General features: G+C 25.1%; 1 protein-coding gene across 1 annotated transcript in view; it reads left to right on the forward strand.

The window, feature by feature from the left end:
- Positions 1–925: 925 nt before the first annotated feature.
- The window catches only part of LOC145832581 (polyubiquitin-B-like), a 388,933-nt gene continuing 370,067 nt past the window's right edge, over positions 926–19,791 (forward strand). The window contains exons 1-2 of the mRNA XM_082939895.1: positions 926–1,028; positions 1,314–1,541. Of these exons, the coding sequence (XP_082796021.1) occupies positions 926–1,028; positions 1,314–1,541 (331 nt within the window). The remainder of the gene's footprint in view (positions 1,029–1,313; positions 1,542–19,791) is intronic.

Here is a 19,791-nt window from a genome sequence, read left to right on the forward strand (position 1 = left end):
TGATAAGTACTAGCTCGTAAATTACACTAGAGTTTATCATTCTTCGAAATTTAAATCTTTAACTTAAATTTACTTATATAATCCAAATTGTGCCAATTCACGTTTAATTTTGTAAAAGAATTTGTATCTGCTAAATGAATACCTTTTGTAAAAAATTTATTAAACTAATAGTTTAATTTTAACTCCTTTACTAAACGAATTAAGTTTTTAAACCTTTTCTTTTATTAATTTTTAATTATTTTTAACAGGATTTATTGTTTCAACACCTTATTATATTCTTGAATACTTTCTTTTTATATTTTGTGTAACCAACCTTTTGTGATACCAGTATAATGCAAAACTATACTAACACTAATGCTCTGATAAGCCGCTGATATCGGTGTGCCAAAACTTCATATTGAGCATTTTAAAACTAATGTTGTAATTAAACTTGTTTGAATATAATTTGAATCAAAAACAATTAATAGCTAATGTTTAGCTATGAATTTGATTGAGAGTGATAGGTATTATATCATATTATTATATTACATATTATATTATACAATAATTTATATTATATTTTATAGGTATTATATTCTTTTATATAGTATTAACAACTAAATAAATAATAATTTTCTATATCAACTATTTTGTTTTCAAGTTAACGTCTATTAATAGTAAAAATTTTATTTTTTAGTTATGTTTTTATTATAATTATAGTAAATAAAACAAATATAGCTTCAGGTTTTAAATATTTTTCTAGTTATTATGTCATTTAAAAAGATTACAACTAAGTTTTATTTAGTTGGTTGCCACTACTTTGCAATGCTAATATTGCAATTTTAGCATATTATACTATCAAAATAAATTCTTAAAGAAATTTGTAAAAATTTTCTCTATTACTAGTTTATATTTCTAAAACAGCAAGTTTAGTTAAACGTAAGCAATGCAGATCTTCGTAAAACTTATTGTTCAAAAAACCCTTTCATTAGAAGTTGATCCTACTGATACACTTGAAGCTGTTCAAGATTTAATCTGGACTAAAGCAGGCTCGTTAAATAGTTTTATTTAAAATATCTAACTGTAGCAACAAAAAACTAATATTGAGTTTTATATGCAGCAATAGTTTTTCCTCAAAATAAAAGGTTAATATTAACTGAAACATACTTTAATCATTTGACATTACATACAATAATATTTTTAATCACTTAAGTTATCGAGAATATTAATTTTGTTTCAAACATTTTCTCCAGTATTTTAACTATCGCGCTTTACTTATGAAATATGTTGCTGTTTTTTCAATTTTGTTTTAGTTTGAAAATATTTAACTTCAGGTATCCATCCAGATGATCAACGTTTACTTTATGCCGGAAAACAATTGCGACCAGGAACACTTTTGTGTGAATACAACATCAAGAATGAATCCACTCTTCAGTTGGTGTTGAGACTTCGTGGTGGAATGCAAATATTTGTGAAAACATTGACTGGTAAAACCATCACATTGGAAGTTGAAAAATCTGATACAGTCGCATCTGTCAAAGCAAAAATTCAAGCAAAAGCAAGTTTGTGATTTGTTTTAGATTTACAAGGAAGTGTTTATATATATTTATGTAATATTTAGGAACTTTTTTACAAGTACTCTTAAATCGGCTTCAACTTTTTATTGCTAACAACTGTTATAGTAAAGATGGTAAATATGAATCTAATTCAAAAAGTTAACTCTGTGTACTTCTTAGATACTCCAGCAGACAGCCAAAAATTGATGCTTGGAACTAAAACATTATTTCAAGACGGTTGGACTCTTCTTGATTACAACATACAGAAAGAATCTACAATTCATATGTACTAAACTGTATTTTTAAGCACATTTGTTTTATATATGTTCATTTAAAATATTATTAAATTTACTGGAATATCTGTTTTAATTGCCTGTATTTTAGTTTTAATTTCTATCATTGCTTACAAAACTGTATTAACCTATTTGTTTAATTAAGAAAGAAATAAAAAGTTGTTCCACTCAACTTCTAGTTGCATAAATTTAAAAAACTTAGTTAGTTTTTCTTTACAAACTTTACATAATAAATTAACTTAAAGTTTAGGTCTTGTCTAACAAAATTAAGTGTAAAAACTTCGATTAAAGTAGTTTTTATTTGCTGCTGTACGTAGGCAACCCAAATTAATCACTTTCTAATAATTTAAAACTTAATCGAATGTAAGATACTTCCTCTATTTAATAAGCAACTAACTGATTTATACAAGTCTAAATGCTATGAATGACTAATCTTTACTACTTATTGAAACAAGTACTCTAATAATTGTTGTTACAAATTCAAAAATCTACTTAACTCTCTGGTTAAGGTGTTGATGACATTTTAATTGCTTATGTTTATTTAATTCACTTATTCAAGCGAAACCTAGATTTTCAGGTAAGTAAGAATAGAACAAAATAACTATAAATAATCACATTATATAAGGTATGTGAATAAAAGCGTACTATTTATAAACAAACCTTTAAAAAATAACATGATACAAATATCATAATCTATTATTGAGGTTTTAACTGAACTAATAAAATGTTTATATAATGGTTCAAAAGCTTACAATTTAAGTTTATTCATGTGTAAAAAACTTTCTTTTCTGTTACAGCTGCATAATTAGGGGCGCTTTGTTAGTTTGCTTTCATGCCTGAACACTTTTGTTATTAATATACTTTTTACAAGTACATATTGTTTAACAAGGAAATTTAATGATAAATGATAAAATATATTGTTTAATTGTCTACCTGTATTTGACAAAAGTATAAATAGAGTGTTTTTTTTTTGGGCAATTTTATCTAAGCTTCGCAGTTTTTTTAAATCAAATATGTCTGTGACATTGTAAAAGTTTTTGTTAAAATGAAACTTAACAAACCTATAAGTTTTGAACTATTCAAATTTGAACTTAATTATATTTAAACTAATAAGTTAAGTTTTTAAATTTAATTTGCTCAATTACAGCTTTATTATTTTTTTAAAATTAAGTTATTTTTATTTAATCTTATTCAGCAAAATAATAATAAAATAATTTAACTTTTTAACATTTTTTATTTTACTATTACATAAATTTTATGTTTGTTTAAAAGGTATTTTGTTAGAAATAAACGTTTGTTTAAAAATAATAACAAGACAATGAAATAAATCAAAAAGAAATAACTATTTTTTTTCTATAAACATTACCTACTGAGATTTTCTGATGTTATTATTATTACTATAACAAAAAAAACTACTTAAAGTTTATTAAAGTTTGAAAATGCTCTTCTTTATACTACCTTTGGGTGATATTTCTGAGAACAATTTTTACAAACTAAGCATTACTGTTAGCTGAAGGTTAAGTTTAAAACTTAAATATAAGCCTTTTTTCAATATAGTTTTTTTTTTTATATTTCTTAAATAACTACTTAAAGTATAATAGTAAAGATTTTTAAAATTTTAGACTTAATTTATCAAAGATTGGTTTAATAAAATTTTAATTGCTTTTATGTTCTGTTTTTTTGGAAGTATTTAATATTTATGTATAAATCTAAGTGGTATAATTTTTATCCGTAAACACAGAAAAAAAACTTATTTGTTAGAAAGCACTTAAACTGTAAGTTTTTTAAAATTAAATTATTCCCGAAAAGTTAGACATCAAAAACAATTTCGCTAAGTAAAGCAATATAATAATACTTATTAAGTTACAGCTAATAAACTTGTTTTTGTAATCAAATCATGCATAACTATTTTTTTTATCATTTTTTAGCTTAAAGGTGCTTTTATTTTATAATGAGACAGTGTTTTCTTTTTTTTTTGATAATTTAATCAAAGCCTTAGCCAATCAAGTTATTAAAACTTGCAAATAAAGTTTGTGTTTAATTATGCATTAAACAAATATTTTTTTAAAAGCTGCATAGTTAGAGTGCTTTGTTATTTTTTCAAACCTTAATACTGCAAAATAAAATTCAATGTTGACACTTAGTTTTTTGATAAATTTTAATTAAGTAAAGATTGTTTCCAGGAAATAGATTGAATATTTTAGTTGTTAAAATGTTCTACCTGTTTTTGAAAAAAGTAGAAATAAAAAATTTTTTAGAAACTATTTTTGTTTGTAACTTCATCTAAGCTTATTAGTTTTTTTAAGACATATATGTCTCTTATGTTATAAGGGTTTTTATTAAAATAAAACTACAACGAATCTTCAAGATTTTAACTTTTCGTTGTTATTTTTAGTAAGGAACAAATTTAATTAAATTTTAACTAACAAACTAAATTTTTAAATTCCATTTAGACTTTCTTAATAAGTTATATTAATCTAGTTTTATCAAGCATAAATATACAAACATTTTTTTTTGACATTTTTCATTTTCAATTAATATAAATTTTAAGTTCGTTCGAATGGTATTTTGTTACAACTAAACTTACTTATTAAAATTTGATAACGACACAATGAATTAGATTGAATAAGATATTCTTTTATTTTACTATTTATATTACCTTTGAGACTAGCTGATTATATTATTTATTTAGAGTAATAATAAAAAATCTGTTTAAAGCTTTTTTTTATTTAAAATTTTCCTTTTGTTTTCCTATCTAGGGTGACATGTAATATTTTGTAAGAACAATAGGGACACACTAAGCATTAGTACTAGTTAAAGGTTTAGTTTGAAAATTAAATACAAGTCCTATTTTATTCACTTTAGTTTTCTATGTTATCATTGATTCAATTACTCTAGTTAAAGATTTTATGATATTTTAAACTTATTTTTTATCAAATTAGATTTATTAAAGTTTGAACTGCCATGACATTATGTTTACTACTTTCGTTAATAGCCAATGTTTATAAATAAATCTAATCTAAGTAGCATCAATAATATCCTTTTAAAAGTGAGGCTCGTTGATTAACAATGATAAATAAGAAAAAAAATATTAGAAAACACTTAGTCTGTAAGTTTTTTTTAACTTATTTTCCAAAAAAAATGATTTTGTAATAATTTTAGCTAATTTATGCAATTATTTTATAATTACATTGAAAACATTGTTGATAAGTTCAGTTATTAACCTAATTTATAAAGCTATAAAAATACTTATAGATGAAATTGTTTAACTCTTAGAACAGGGTAGATTCAAATTTCCAATACTTTTTTAAGTCTCTTAAAAATCATGCGATTAGTTTGCATATTTGCTGAGTCAGAAAAATAATTCTAAAGATTTTTTTTTTTAATTTTTTTACCCTTCTTTCAAAACCACTTTACCCAAACATGAAAATAAAAAAAACCTTTAATTAATTTTTTTTTTATTTCCGACTCATCAAGTATGCAAATAAATTGCATGATTTTCAAGCAATTCAACAGAGTAGTAAAAATTTAAAGCTACTCTTTAGAACATAAAAATATTAAGCTTTTTTATCTATCATTTAATTAAGCACAAAATTAAGCAAATCAAATATCACTTATTAAGTTATAGCTGTTTAACTAGTTTTTGTAATCAAATCATGCATATCTTAAACTATTTTTAGTTTGTATTTTGAAAGTTCTTTTGTTTGTTAACGAGATATATTTTCTTTTCTCTTTTGATAATGTAATAACAGCCTTGGTTTTATATACTGATGTAACTTGAAATCAATTTAAACTATATGTACTGTTAAATGTATGGTTTTAGGCTCTTTGTAAAATTTCTAGAGAGTTTTTGTATTAAAAATCAACAATATATCAAACAATTAGATAACTTGACATTATTTCTAATTTATTCTTTTACAAGATTTTTTACAGAGTATTACTTCATCTTTGACGTATATAGATAAACAAAGAAAGATTATGTAACTGAATTTTATGTTTTGCTATCTTTAAAAAAAAAGATATCTTGTAGATATAAAATGATTCAAAGCTTGATCAAAGTTTATATAAATTCTTAAAATGCTTGTTAAAGTGTCATTTTAGCATATGCAATTAAAATGTAGTTACTAAACTAAGTAACAGGTATATTTTTAATGTGGAAAACTTAATTTTAGATTAGTTTGTTTTTAACTTTTAGCATTAGAATTTAGAATTTTCTTTATTTTTGGTTTTATTTTTAATAATTTGAAACAAGTTAATAGTAGATTAAATTCTTAAACATACTTTGAAAAAAATTTTCAAATTTATTTTTATTTGTTTTTTCTTTATTTACAACTTTTTCTCTTTTTTAACTCATATAAAAGTTAGAATTATTTGATTCATATAAAAGATTAAGTTATTTGCTAAAATGTTGAAAAATTTTATAATGAAAAAAATTTCAGATAGAAACTTTACCTTTCGATGTAGAGTTCAATATATATTTTATGTGTATGTAATGTTAGATATATGTATATAAAAATTAATTTTACTTTTTAGAAAAATACCTGTTGTTGTAAGTTTTAATAACTTCATTTATCATTGAGTTTTTTGTTTTAAAGTTTAGACTTTGACTGTATAGTTTTTTTCATTTGTAGCTCATTATAATTTTAATAAAGTTGGTTATGCAACTCGATGACCGAGAGGTCTTTTTGCGTATCCAGGTCCTTGAAAGAAAATATTTTCGAGCAATTTTTGTTTTTGTTCAATAAACCACTATTATACTACTATTGTAATAAAATATTTTTTTTTAAATGAAATAGATATTTTTTCTTCATTTATTTAGGAAATTTCTGATTTCAATTAATTGATATTTTGCTTAAATAAATGAAAAACTATTGACTCAATAATTAATAACTTTATTTTAACTGTTATACCATTTTACAAATATTAAATCCTAGCTTTGTATTCACACTTTTTGATTTACAGAATTTATCATAACAAATGTCTGACAAGCTTAATAACTCATTTTTGCATTCTGCCTCAAAAGAAACTAAAGGTTCAAACGATGAAGTTTCCCCTTCTTCCGTTGGTGGCAAAACATCAGGAAATTTGTCCAAGGGAATTTCCCATCCCTCAATGACGAGTTCAAAATTTGTAAACAGTAGGATGATGCCTTCAAATAGTTTCAAAGCAGAATTAAACAGCATCCTCAAAATGAACAAGCTACCCTCTGTTTCAATGGACAGGTAAAGAGTTAATGTTTACTTTATATCAGGGTTTTCTGACCAAAGTTTAACAAATTCCCCTTTGGTTATTTTTTAATCTGCCGCCTTAGGAATTTAGTAGCAAAAATTAATTGATATTACCTACTTTTGTTAACTTAAGTTGTTAATCGATTGAGTTTGAAAATTTTGTATAAAAATTATATATATAAAAAATAAAGTCTTTTTTTTTTCATTTAAGAAATCTTTTAATTAACAGAAAATCTCAGACTTTACTTGAAAAAACAGTTTCTTCTCCGGGCCTTAAAAAAAGTTCCAATCTAAAAATCACGACTTCAACACCAAATAATAACAAAAGTTATGATAAAAGTTTAAAAAACACAGTTTCGAGTTCAGTCAAGACAGTCTCAAACATTTTTGATTTGCAGAAACTGAAAAATTTTAAGGATAGTTGTGCCAATAGTGTTAGCAAAAACTCTAAATCATTGAAAAACAATAAGTCTAATGTTAAAACTATAGACCAAACATCTCAAAAGCTGAACAAAATTAAACTTGATAGCAACGGTAAACCAACTGCGGGCAGCTCTGTTATCACATCTAATACTCCTAAAAGTTCTGTTTTAATGGAAAGATTGAATGATTCATTGAAAAGCATGAAGCTTAAAAGAAGTAGTAAAAATCATTTAGATAAAATTTCACAAAATGCAAAAGAAGACAAACAAGGAAATCCCTTGAACAAAAGTATTAGTAATTCAACAAAACAATCAAAAGCACCAAATGAGAAGTATTTAGAAATAAGTGAGTGGAAAAAGCAACAAGGTATTCCGGTGAATAGAAACTCAGCGAATATGTTTGACAACTTTGTCACAAGTTTTCATAGCAGCAATGTGCCTAAAAAAGGGAGTAAGAACGGTAAGCGTTATTATATTGAAAACCCAAGTCAGTTGAATAGAAGTTATAAAGTTGATGATAGAGTTAACAATCAAGCTCCTAATAGTTATCACACAAAAGTTTCTCAAAGTGGTTACGAAAATGTTCCTGTTAGAGTTAATGATCAAAATGTTGATAGGACTTACGATGAAGTATCTCAAAATGTTTACTATAATGTCCCTGATAGTACTAATAACAATGGTGATAAAGTTTATGGAGAAATCACTGATAGAATCTACGAAGAAATCCCTGATAGAGTTTATGATGACGTACCGAGAGAATCTTACAGCAGAAGACGTAGAAGACCAAACGATAAGTTACCTGAAATTCCTGGTAGAAGTTAAAGAGTTTGGAATTGAAGGTTTCAGAACTTATTCAAGCATAAGTTTTAACCTAGGACTATAATGAGTTATTTAACTACTTAGGAAAATTGAAATTAAAAATATACTTGTATGAATAAAATTTGTGTTTTTTTATGTTTCTGCGTCCTATCCTATAGAAATAATTTTTTTTTATCGTAACAAAAAGATTATTATACAGAAAATGTTTGTTCTAAGTTTATATACGTTTTACAAATAAGATCAATTAAATATAAATTTAATAATTATTATCAATCAAGTGAAATTTGGTAAGGAAAAATATTATCAAGTATTGAAAAGAGTTTTTAAACTATTTAGGAGACTATATATGTACAGTGCATAGGATAACAAAAAAGTAATCATTTGTAGTAAAGCTATTGAGTACTTTATGGTAATAACATCTAGTTTGAAGTTGCTAATAGAGAAAATTTATGCACAAAAAATTTTACAACCGCGTGTCTACTTATTCTAAATTATATTAAAAACTTAAAATTTGTAGTTATAAGTGCTTATAAAAAAATGAATTCAAGTTAAAAACTCCTCTGAATTCATTAAAAAGGTTCCAAAAAAGATGATTTTAATATTATATAAATTATTTAAGTGGTTTTCTAAAAATATTTCTAAAAGCCTAAAAATCTATAAACTTATAATTTTAATTAAAAGGAAATATAATCATTCAAATTTTGTTAAAATATGTTAATGTTTATACTTCTGTTTATTGAGTAAATTTTACTAAATTTAGTTTCAGATCATCTTATTTGTATACTTCTTATCAAAAAACCATCTTGCAAATTTCAAACAAATACTAAGTTTTAGCGATGAAACTAAGTAAATTATTAATAAAATTTGTAATAACATAATGTAGTAAAATAAATAGTTATGTTTTACTAAAAATTAAAGTTTTATATTTATAGGTCATATGATTAAAAAATAAACTTAAAAACTCTGAAAACGTTTTTGTATTGTATTACGAATTACAAAGTTAAAAATCTAAATAAAATTTTTATTTATTTGAGACAAACATTAAAAAAATTAAAGATAACTGATAATCACACCTAATTAAAGTTTAATACATTAGAGTTCTTTTTGTAACCTTTAAAAACAGTCTTGATCTTAGTGCATTTTTCGGAGTTTTATTGCGTATATTTTTTCTATATCGTTTAATGCAGTTGGCAAAATGATTAAAAACAATCAGTTAGTTTTTAATATCGTTATTAGTACTTTAAAAAACAGACAGCTTTTAAAAAGATCATATTTGCTTTTAATATGTTTAGCTTAAACAATAGTACAATGTTTTATGTTTCAAGTCTTCTTTTTTTACATCAGTTTCTACCATACTTTACGTCAGTTAACGTGTATTTATGTTTACAAAATAAATTAAAAACTGTAAAAATGTTTCTACCATGCAATTCTTTTAAAGAACAAGAGTTATAAAGTCAACAGTTTCGTTAAGTTTGCAAACATTTTTCTAGTATTATACTTATTTTTAGTAACTGTAGACAGGGGTTTCCAAAAATTTTTGTCAAAAGGTCCCCTTTAAAGAAATAAAAAATTGTTTTGATACCCTCTGACTAGATATCTCAAAAAATTACCTCATCTAAACTTATAGTATTAACAAAAACAAAAACTAGTCATTTTGAGTCAGCTATAAATACTGAATTTATTTCCAAGTCTAGTACACTAGTTAGTTGTTTTACAAAAAAGACGATTTCTTTCAAAGAGGGTTTTTGAGATAGTATATCACATGTCTTGGACACTTTATCCCTAACATTTGGCTAAAATTTAATGTTAACAGAATTTCTAATGACGGAGCAACTTAGCTAGTATACCAGAAAAATCTTGTACTTTTAAAAACTCTTGTAAACTTCACAAAGTTTATGAACAGTAAGATATGAAATTTTTTGAGTATCCGAATGATTTCTTTTTAGCGTTGTAAAAAACATAAGTAAAGAACAAGAAAAAAATAGCTTCCTAGAGTTAACCTCCGTCGCGCTTTTTTTATTTGAAATTTTTATTTTAGTCGACGTTATAAAAGAGATGTACGAAGGTGTCAAAACTTCATCTTATATATTATTTAACATAGTTTACCATCTTGTGGTTGCAACAAATTTGAGAACTTGTTCCTACAATTATACAAAATAACTTCATCTTTTACTCAGACTATTCTATTTTATAAATACATGAATGACAAGTTTTCGTTGATTTCTTTATTGAAAAAGTAATGCAAACCAAATTGATTATTTTTTTTATTGAGTTCTATTAGAATAAGACTTTTTATTTACTGATAATCTATTAATTGAATAAAACATTGTTTTAAAATAAATTCTAAGATTTTTGAAGTTAATATATTTTCTAAATATGATTTAATTTAATAAGTTAAGTTCTAAGTAGTGATGTACCGGACCCACAATTTCGGGTCCGGCCGGACCCGGATCCGGACTTTTTTTTCAAATTAGAATCCGGCCGGAACCGGATCCGGACTTTTTTTTCAAATTAGAATCCGGCCGGAACCGGACCCGGACTTTTTTTTCAAACTAGAGTCCGGCCGGAACCGGATCCGGACTTATTTTTCAAATTAGAATCCGGCCGGATCCGGATATCAGACAAAAATGGCAATATCCGGCCGGACCCGGATAGTGAGTCCGGTACATCACTAGAATAAACTAGCCTGAGTCAGAATGAGGTTTTTAAGAACTGAAAAAAAAAATAACTTTAATCTAATATTAAGTAGAACAGCTAGCCACAAGGTTTACAAATTTAGGTGTTATTTACATTTAAAAATCTGAAATCAAGTTCTTGAACAAAATACACAAGAAAATTACAAAATATTAAAAACTGGATCAGCTCAAACTTATTAAAAATCTAAAAGAAAACTAGCCTGAGTTTTTATAAAAAACTAAACTAGCCTGAGACAGTCCAAGATTTTTTTAAATTCCCAAAAATTTTCAAACTAGCAGGGTTGCCACTGTTCAAGTCAATAAAACTAGCTAGATTGAGTATAAACAAGCCGGAGTCAGAATGAGGTTTTTAAAAACTAAAAAAATTACTTTAATCTAATAATCATTAGAACAGCTAGCAAAGGTTGACAATTTAATAGTAAAGTTGTGGACTCATTGTGGTACACTTAACTTATTAGTACTACCTATCATAATTAAATCCTACCTTATTTAATTAATATCTAACAAATACTAAATTCTAAGTAGAACTACTTTCTATAATCAGACACGACAGTTTTGAGTGATAAATATTTTATATAAAACACAAAAAGAAATATTAGCATATACAAAATTATTAATTACTATGGTAACACTTTAAAAACTGGAAGCTATATAAATCTATATCAAATAACTTAAAACAAAAAACTAAAAATTAAATAAAACTTTTAGTAAACAAGAAACTGTAAAATTTATAATAAACTATTAAACTATAAACCTGGCTCAAATATTTAAACAATTAAACACCTGTTGAAATATTCACTTTTAAAACAAAACACTACTTACAATAAGCATTCACAAAAACGTTCAAGATATTTTGTTGCTTCAAGCTACACACCAAACTAACTAACTGCTTACATATAAACTGTCTGTCATGTTCTGATGTTTTGTTGCATCAGTATTTAGTTTGAAACATTTCGTCGTATGATTCTCATTGGCTCGTACATTGAACCGTTTTAACTCTAAATATTCTCTGAGCTCAACTTTAAACAATAAATAATGCAAATATTTATTCCAAAGTTTTCAACTTTATAACATATGTAAAGAGTTGCATTTCATAAAATGTTTATTTCATAGTTTAAATGTAAACAAATGTAAATTAGTCACGTGTACAAAATGAGCCAATCACGGTCGGTGTTTAATTCTAACTGACGAAAATGACTCTTATTAATTTACACAGGGTTTGTTTTTGAAAAAATACTTTTCAGTATGCTTTTTTTTACTAACTAGATCCGGGTCCGGCCGGATCTCTGTTAGGATCCGGCCGGAACCGGATCCGGACTTTTTTTTCAAATTAGAATCCGGCCGGAACCGGACCCGGACTTTTTTTTCAAATTAGAATCCGGCCGGAACCGGATCCGGACTTTTTTCTCAATTTAGAATCCGGCCGGATCCGGATATCAGACAAAAATGGCAATATCCGGCCGGACCCGGACCCGGATAGTGAGTCCGGTACATCACTAGTTCTAAGACATGTTTTTTTTTCTGAAGTTTTGCACTTTCCTCTTATCCTCCGCAATAACTTATAAGTTGTATTGAAAGATGTCCTCATTTCTAGAAGAAGTTATAAAACTGCTGCACATTTAAGCACCTCCTTCGGCATTACGTTGACAACACTTATTACATTAACTATTGTTTTGAAGTCTTTGTAATGTATTTTGTTAATCTATTGTTCTGGAGGTTTGACAGAAAAAAATGACTACAGCCTAGGATAAAACAAAAACATTAAAAAATCTTTGCTAGATATCTCCTTAGTCGCCCAATTAACCGCTTTAAATAGCTGATCTTTATTTCTATATTCAATCTGATCTTGCATCATTTTCAGATTCATCATAATCAGGAAGCTAAGCTTTTCCTGATAGACTACTATTATTTAGATTTGTTAGATTAGATATTATCAAACAAACATAAACGAACAAGTTCTTCCTAAAGATACTAGAGAAAGCGTTTTATTTTAATGAAAGCAAAGGTTACACTAACTTATCAATACAATTACAAAAAAAAACATTGGTTGTGTTACACAAAACCAGAAATTTCTTAAATGAAAAAGCATTAAATTTAATCTTTGATTCTTTATTTATCAGCAATGTTAGATATGGCTTGTTAGGCTGGGGAAGAGCAAATTAAAAACTTTATAAATGATATCAATGTTCTCATAAACAGAGCACTTAGATGCTTACATTATAAGAAATATGATGATAGTGTAAGAGAATCAAAAACAAAGGAAAAAATATTAAATGTTGAAAGTCTGTATATATATTAAATAGGTCTGTTTATGTTTAAGTTAAACAATAACTAATTACCAGATAATTTTAAAAACTACAAAAAAAAAAGTAAAAAATGTCAATAATTATCATACGAGGTCTTCAGAAACAATTTTTTTCCTACCTAGATTCAACAGCAAAATAGGACATAAATCGCTATCCTACGAAAGAAGTAAGTTATGGCCTAGGCTACCATTATGATTAAAAAATATAACTAATTTTGGAAAGGTCCAGGATGAACTTAAAAGTTATATTTTAAAAAGTGATTCTCAAGTTCATTAGTAATTTTTCCTACTCGTCTGTTCACTTTGTTTAGGAAATTTATAGTATTTGTCATTTGATATCCAAATTTTTTTTAATTTTTTTATATTTCTGTTTTTTTTTTGTTCGAAAACTGATTTGTTTGGTTACAGAACATTAGTTTAGTCTACGTTTTAGCATTTTCTATCTGGTTATATTTTAAGATTATTCTTTAAGATTAATATTTTGAATTAAGTTCAGAATACTTTAAAACTTTTTTTTTTCTTATGCTTACTTTTTTTCTTCTTTAGCTTTCAAGAAGGAAATTTGTTGTTGTTAATATCATAACTGTTAAAATTATTAAAGTATTTTTTTTTATTAAAAGCATAAGTTTTACTGTATTTATCTTCATATTTTATAAAAGTTAAGTTCAGTTATTGTAAAAATCACTTTTTTTAAATTCTTGAAAAAAAATTTACATTAGTTTTTTTTTAACTATTCAAATGTGAAAATTCTTTTAACGTTCAAGTTAAATTATTAAATAAGTAAAAGTTACCTTTTTTAACAAAAGTACTTATAAAAAAAGTTTTGTAAAAAAACTTCAGCGTATTAAATTTTACTTTCTTCAAAGAAGTTGTAAACTATAATTCAAGTATTTACACGTTTGTTATTAGTGTTGTTTATCTACTTTTAAAAGTTAATTTAAAGTGATATATATATTTTTTAGTTCAATGTTACTAAACAAGATTCAAAGTACATTATTAAACAAAAAATTCAGTTAATTTTTTTTTAGTTTTTTTTTCTTTTCGTTTAACTGACTGTTTATTACTAAAGATTCAAATTATAAAAAACTATGTGTAGTAGCTTGTAAGAAACTTTATAAGCATGTGGTATACGACTCGATAACCGAAAGATTCCTTTTTACTTTAGGTCAGGGTTTCCAAAACTAATTTTCTAAATCGCCCCCTTTTCAAAAATTTGAAAAATAATCGCCCCCCACGATTTTAAAAGTTAGTTGAGTACAAACTTTTGAGCCGAAAAAGTTTTGTTGGAAATGTAATTTAGTCTGGTACTTCTTATGCACGCACTTGTGGGCTGTGTTCAAAGTAATTTACAGGGCTTGAGAAAATAATTTATATTGTTTTCTTATAAGCCGAGTAAAGTGTATTGAAATACTAAATTATTAAAAAGACTTATGTAATCTGTAATCATTCCTGTTTATATATGAATTGCTTTTGAACTAATGAAACTTTTAGGTTAGAGTTGGACAACTCTCGTAGTCAGCAATTCATATTTACTAAAAAATATTTTCTAGTTTCAACTCGTTAAGAAAATGTAACTGCGAACTGCCTAATTTAAAAAAATAACATATAAGAAAATTTAAAAACTCGAGCAAAAATGTAATAAAATGATTTAGTATTATTGTGACCTAGAAAACGCTATAGTCAACTGAAAACCAAAATGAAAGTGTATTTCAAGATATTAAGTATCAAAAAACTAAATTTTATTCATTTTGCACAAGTAGTTCTCAAGTTACTTAGCGGGTCGAAATTTGACTAGATCTTAACCGTACGTTACCCATCTGAAATCTTAACTGAAACCTGACATTATAATAATCTCTCATATAACGAATTTCGGACATTTAGAAGTTAATACTAAGTAACTTATTTAAGCGGCACAAAATACTTAATTTATTTTATAAATAGGCATATTCTAAAATTACTATACTAGAGATTAAAGAACTATAAAAGAATGAACAGTTTATTTTACACATAATAAAATAAATATTAAAACATAATTTCTGCTCTAGTTTTAGGAAGTTTGACTGACTGGTTGACTATCTCACATAAAAATTTGTTTCATCAACAGCTTCAGTTAATGCAATAAAATTATTAATTTCAATGCTAAGATATATTATAAGCAAGTGAGTTGTAAAGTTAAAAACTTAATTTTAAACTTTTTAAACTATATGTTTTGTCGTAGAATACCATTAAAAAGTATTTGACTTGGAATAACCTTTAGGAAACTAAACCTTAATTTAAATACTTTCTTTTTACTTAATTTAAATTGAAAAAAATATTAAAATTTTTACAGTTAATTCTGTGAACAGAAATTAATAGATTAAAAATTCCTTTAATTAGGTTAAAATTTTGTTTTGTAACTGTAGCAGTGTAATACTGTTTAAATTTATTTTGTCTCTAGTTATTAGCCTATAATAATTACCAGAAAAAAAGAAAAAAATTAAAAGCTAGTGTTGAACTACTAAAATAAACAACACATTCTAATTTCTAATATATTAAAATTAAGAAAAAACAAAAAACAGTTGTATTAATAGTAAAAAGTTCCTTGATATAGAGATTTTTTAACTATAATAAATCAATTTAGAAAATAAAATTGAGTTTAAGAATCATTTAATTGAAAAATTTGAAGTCATTTCAAATAGAGATCTCAAATCTATACTCTTTTATAACCAAAAAAAAATTTTTTTAATAAAATCTTTAATGGTTATCAAGATTGTTTTATTCATACAAATTAAACAAGTAACAACGAAAATATGTCAAATAAATTTCTTTCAAACAACTACTTTAATCACTATGCTATAAAAACTTTTAGTATAATATAAAACGACAAATATAAACTACAAAATTAACTAGTTCAAAATAAAATTATTAACAGATTTAAAACAGAAACCATTTAATAAATAAATACAGTAAACTTCCGCTTTAGTTCGAACTTTGAATAAAATCAAAAGTGCAAACTCAAAAATTATTACCTTTTTTTTTTAAATGATAAATCTAAATATATTATATGCAATAACGTTATGAATAAACATGAAGTCAACTAAAACATAAAACAAACATTCATTAAAAAATAAATCTATATAAGCTATTATATATTATGTATTTTTTGTTTTATTAGTATTTAGTTAGTAGTAGACTTAATTTAAGTTAAATTTTTAAAAATATAATTTTGCACTTTTTTTTTGTAAAAAGTGCGAACCCAAGAGTAAGTCTATCATAATTAATATTTATTAGGCATTATGCAAACCTGTTATAGAATAAGTAACTTAATAAAATTTTTATTATAAAATGGCTGATTAAATACAATATAAACCAGGTTAAATAAGAAGTATTTTAAAAGACCAAATAAAATAAAATAAGCTTCCATAAAATAATGTCTGCTACTGAATTCTAATATAATGCGAAGGATGAGGTTCATAATTGCTTATAAGTTTTTCTAATCTGATCTTATTCTAATCTAGATTAGATTTTTTGCTCAAGAAGTTGATAGTTGAACTGAAAGCTTTCTCAACAACAAAGGAAAAACTATAAACAAATATCTAAATTCCTCTCAAATGATTGGATACTTTTGCCTTAGTTTTTGATTAGTCCTAAAGCTTTCATATCGTTCTTTGAAAAAATTTACTTTAAGTTCAAGGTCAGTTTGTAAGTCTGAGAAGGTTTCCTGTAAGTCGTTTACTTTAAAAAAATCTGCCTCGAAGGGATCCATAATTTTATCTATATAATAGCTTTTTTGTGTCAAATCGAAATGTTACTACTTAATATGTTGAAATTTTTTTAAATTCCAGGTTTTTTACGTTTTTTTTTGCCTAAATTGTCAAACTACAGGTTTTTCCAGGTTTCTAAGTAAATTTGCAACGCTGTATAGTTTTATTTCTTAGTCTAACTTAGTGACTTTTCAAAAAACAGTTGGAAATATCATGAGGTGATAGTTAATAATATATAAAATCCTTTTTATTTAAGTTGTACCTCAGGGTCAAATATTTATTAGCAAGCTAAAATTAGTAATATAGCAAGATAAAAAGTAAAAATTTTATGACAGCCCAAAATTTTAAAATCGCCCCCTTTTCGCCCCCTTACTAGTTATCGCCCACCCTTTCGCCCCCTTACTAATTATCGCCCCCCGACTTACTAAAATCGCCCCCAGGGGGGCGATATCGCCCACTTTGGGAAACCCTGGTGTAGAATCATGCTTCTGATTTTATCAAGGTTTAATTTAAGTTTGTTTCCGATAAGCCAATCCGATACCCTTTTTTAGTTCTGTGTTAAAAGTTTTACTGTCATTTAGGTATGTGTCTTTTGTGAATGTTTTGTATAACATTGTATCATCTGCAAAGTTGACGACTTTAAGACTAGTACTATTTTGTAAGTCATTTATGTGTATAAGGAATAACAACGGTCCTAATACTGAGCTTTGTTGTACTCCAATTTCACATTTTTCACATATAAAACTAATAGTAATAACACATATAAAATAGTCCTATTATCGAAAGTATAAGTTATGCCGTTACTATAATATATTTTCTAGCTTATAAAGAAAAATTCAACTTTAAGTAAACTACTTAATTTTTAAGAAAATGACAACGTAAAGACTGCAGTCCATACATTTTTTTTTGGAAACTTTCGACATAACGTATCAAACCACAAAGGAAATTAAAAATTTTGCTTTATAAAGTAAGAGTTATAGATCATTTTTGAAGCTGTTAGTAGAAGCGGTTTAATTTAAAAACAACCATTGTTTCACCGATGTTTTGTTTAAAATTAACTTTTTTAGTAAACTATTTTAGAAACTAACACCTCGCAAAATTCAGTTTACTATAAGTAAATAAACATTTAGTAACAAATTAGTTCAATGTTATGGTAATTTTGAGAGCAAAACGTTGCTCGTTTCAATTTTACACTAGTTTTATATTAACTCACCTGTGAATCTGATCTATCGACTCGATAGTTTTCTGAACCATAAACTAGCCGAAACTAAGAATGTTCTGCAGCAATTTTTTTTTTTCAAGAAATGCAAATTTAACTGTAAATTTTTTTGTTATAATGTTATTTTTTTTATGTTTTCACTCTGTACGTAAAAAAGATTTTATTTATAGCCACACTTAGCGGACAAATATCGCGTTAAATTTTACATATTACGTAAATATCAGTATAAAATGAGTAATTGTTGCTTTTTTTATTATTTTTCAAACTTAGACCAATACTAACTTAGTCAAAATTTTATAATTAAAGTAAATAAAACGTTTTAGAGAAATATATAAAATTTAAAGAATAAGTTTTAAATTTGCTTTATATACAATATAAGTTTATTTTGCTTTTAAAAATGAAGCAAGTTAAACTAAAATCTCATCATTTTTGCTGTTGTACCAGCTTGTTAATATTTATAAATTTTTAAATGAAAAACTTTATATTAAAAAATACTTTTTACTTAATATAGTTATTAAAACAAAAAATATTAAGTACAATTGCGTTGCATATGATTAAATCGATGACTGAATTCGACAAATAGGGTTGTTAATAAAATAATCGACATCTTTTCAACTAATATATTTTATTTTCTACATATAATCAATACCTTAAAAATCTTAATCAATAGTAGTAATAAATTTATATATCATATTGAACTACTAAATATTTCTGTAATAAAAAAAAAAAATTGAAGTTACAGGGCTTTATTTTAGAATTTCTAAGAACTTTTAACGAAATTTAAACATAATTAGAAGCATAACAAGTGTTTAGAAGAACAACTAATAGAAGATCAACTGTCGTAAAAAAACTTATATAAGACCGAAAAAAGATAACAAATTAAAATAATCTTTTTCAAAGCTTAAGTTGATGGAATTTTTTTTATTTTTATAAGTTAATCTTTTCTAAACAAAGGACACTTGTTAACTTCTGCTTTAAGCTATGAAGTATGCTTATTGAAGTGTGGTAAAGATTCTTCTTCATCTACATCCTTCTTCAAATCAGCATCAGGATCACATGTATTGAGTGAGGAATGGTCTGTCAATACAAAAAATTAGACTGATATTTATCATTTGCTAATAGAAAACTAACTTTAAATATTTGTAAAATATATGGTCTAAATATTCAAAAAAAGTACTTCTAGCTTTACTTTTGTTTGATAATAAACAGTATAAAAATATCTTTAACTCAGCAGGTGTTTAAATTTTGAATTTTGTTTTACAGTAAAACTTTAAAATAAAACAGTTTCAATTAAATTTAAAAAAAATCTATAACTATTTATTGTTTAGTTCTAAGTTAACGGATATAGACATTTAAAACAAATTGTACCTTATATAAATATGTATAAGTTCAGATAGAAAACACTTATTTTTGGTCTCTATACTTAAAAAGTTGTATAAAAAACTAAAACTTGTATTATATAAAATATTGCAAATTCAACTTTAATTGTTGCGATAATGTTATGCGTTTTACCTAAATAGACTATAATTAA

Source organism: Thalia democratica, chromosome 3 (assembly GCF_965202585.1).
Source record: "Thalia democratica chromosome 3, ktThaDemo2.hap1.1, whole genome shotgun sequence".
Classification (NCBI taxonomy): Eukaryota; Metazoa; Chordata; class Thaliacea; order Salpida; family Salpidae; genus Thalia; species Thalia democratica.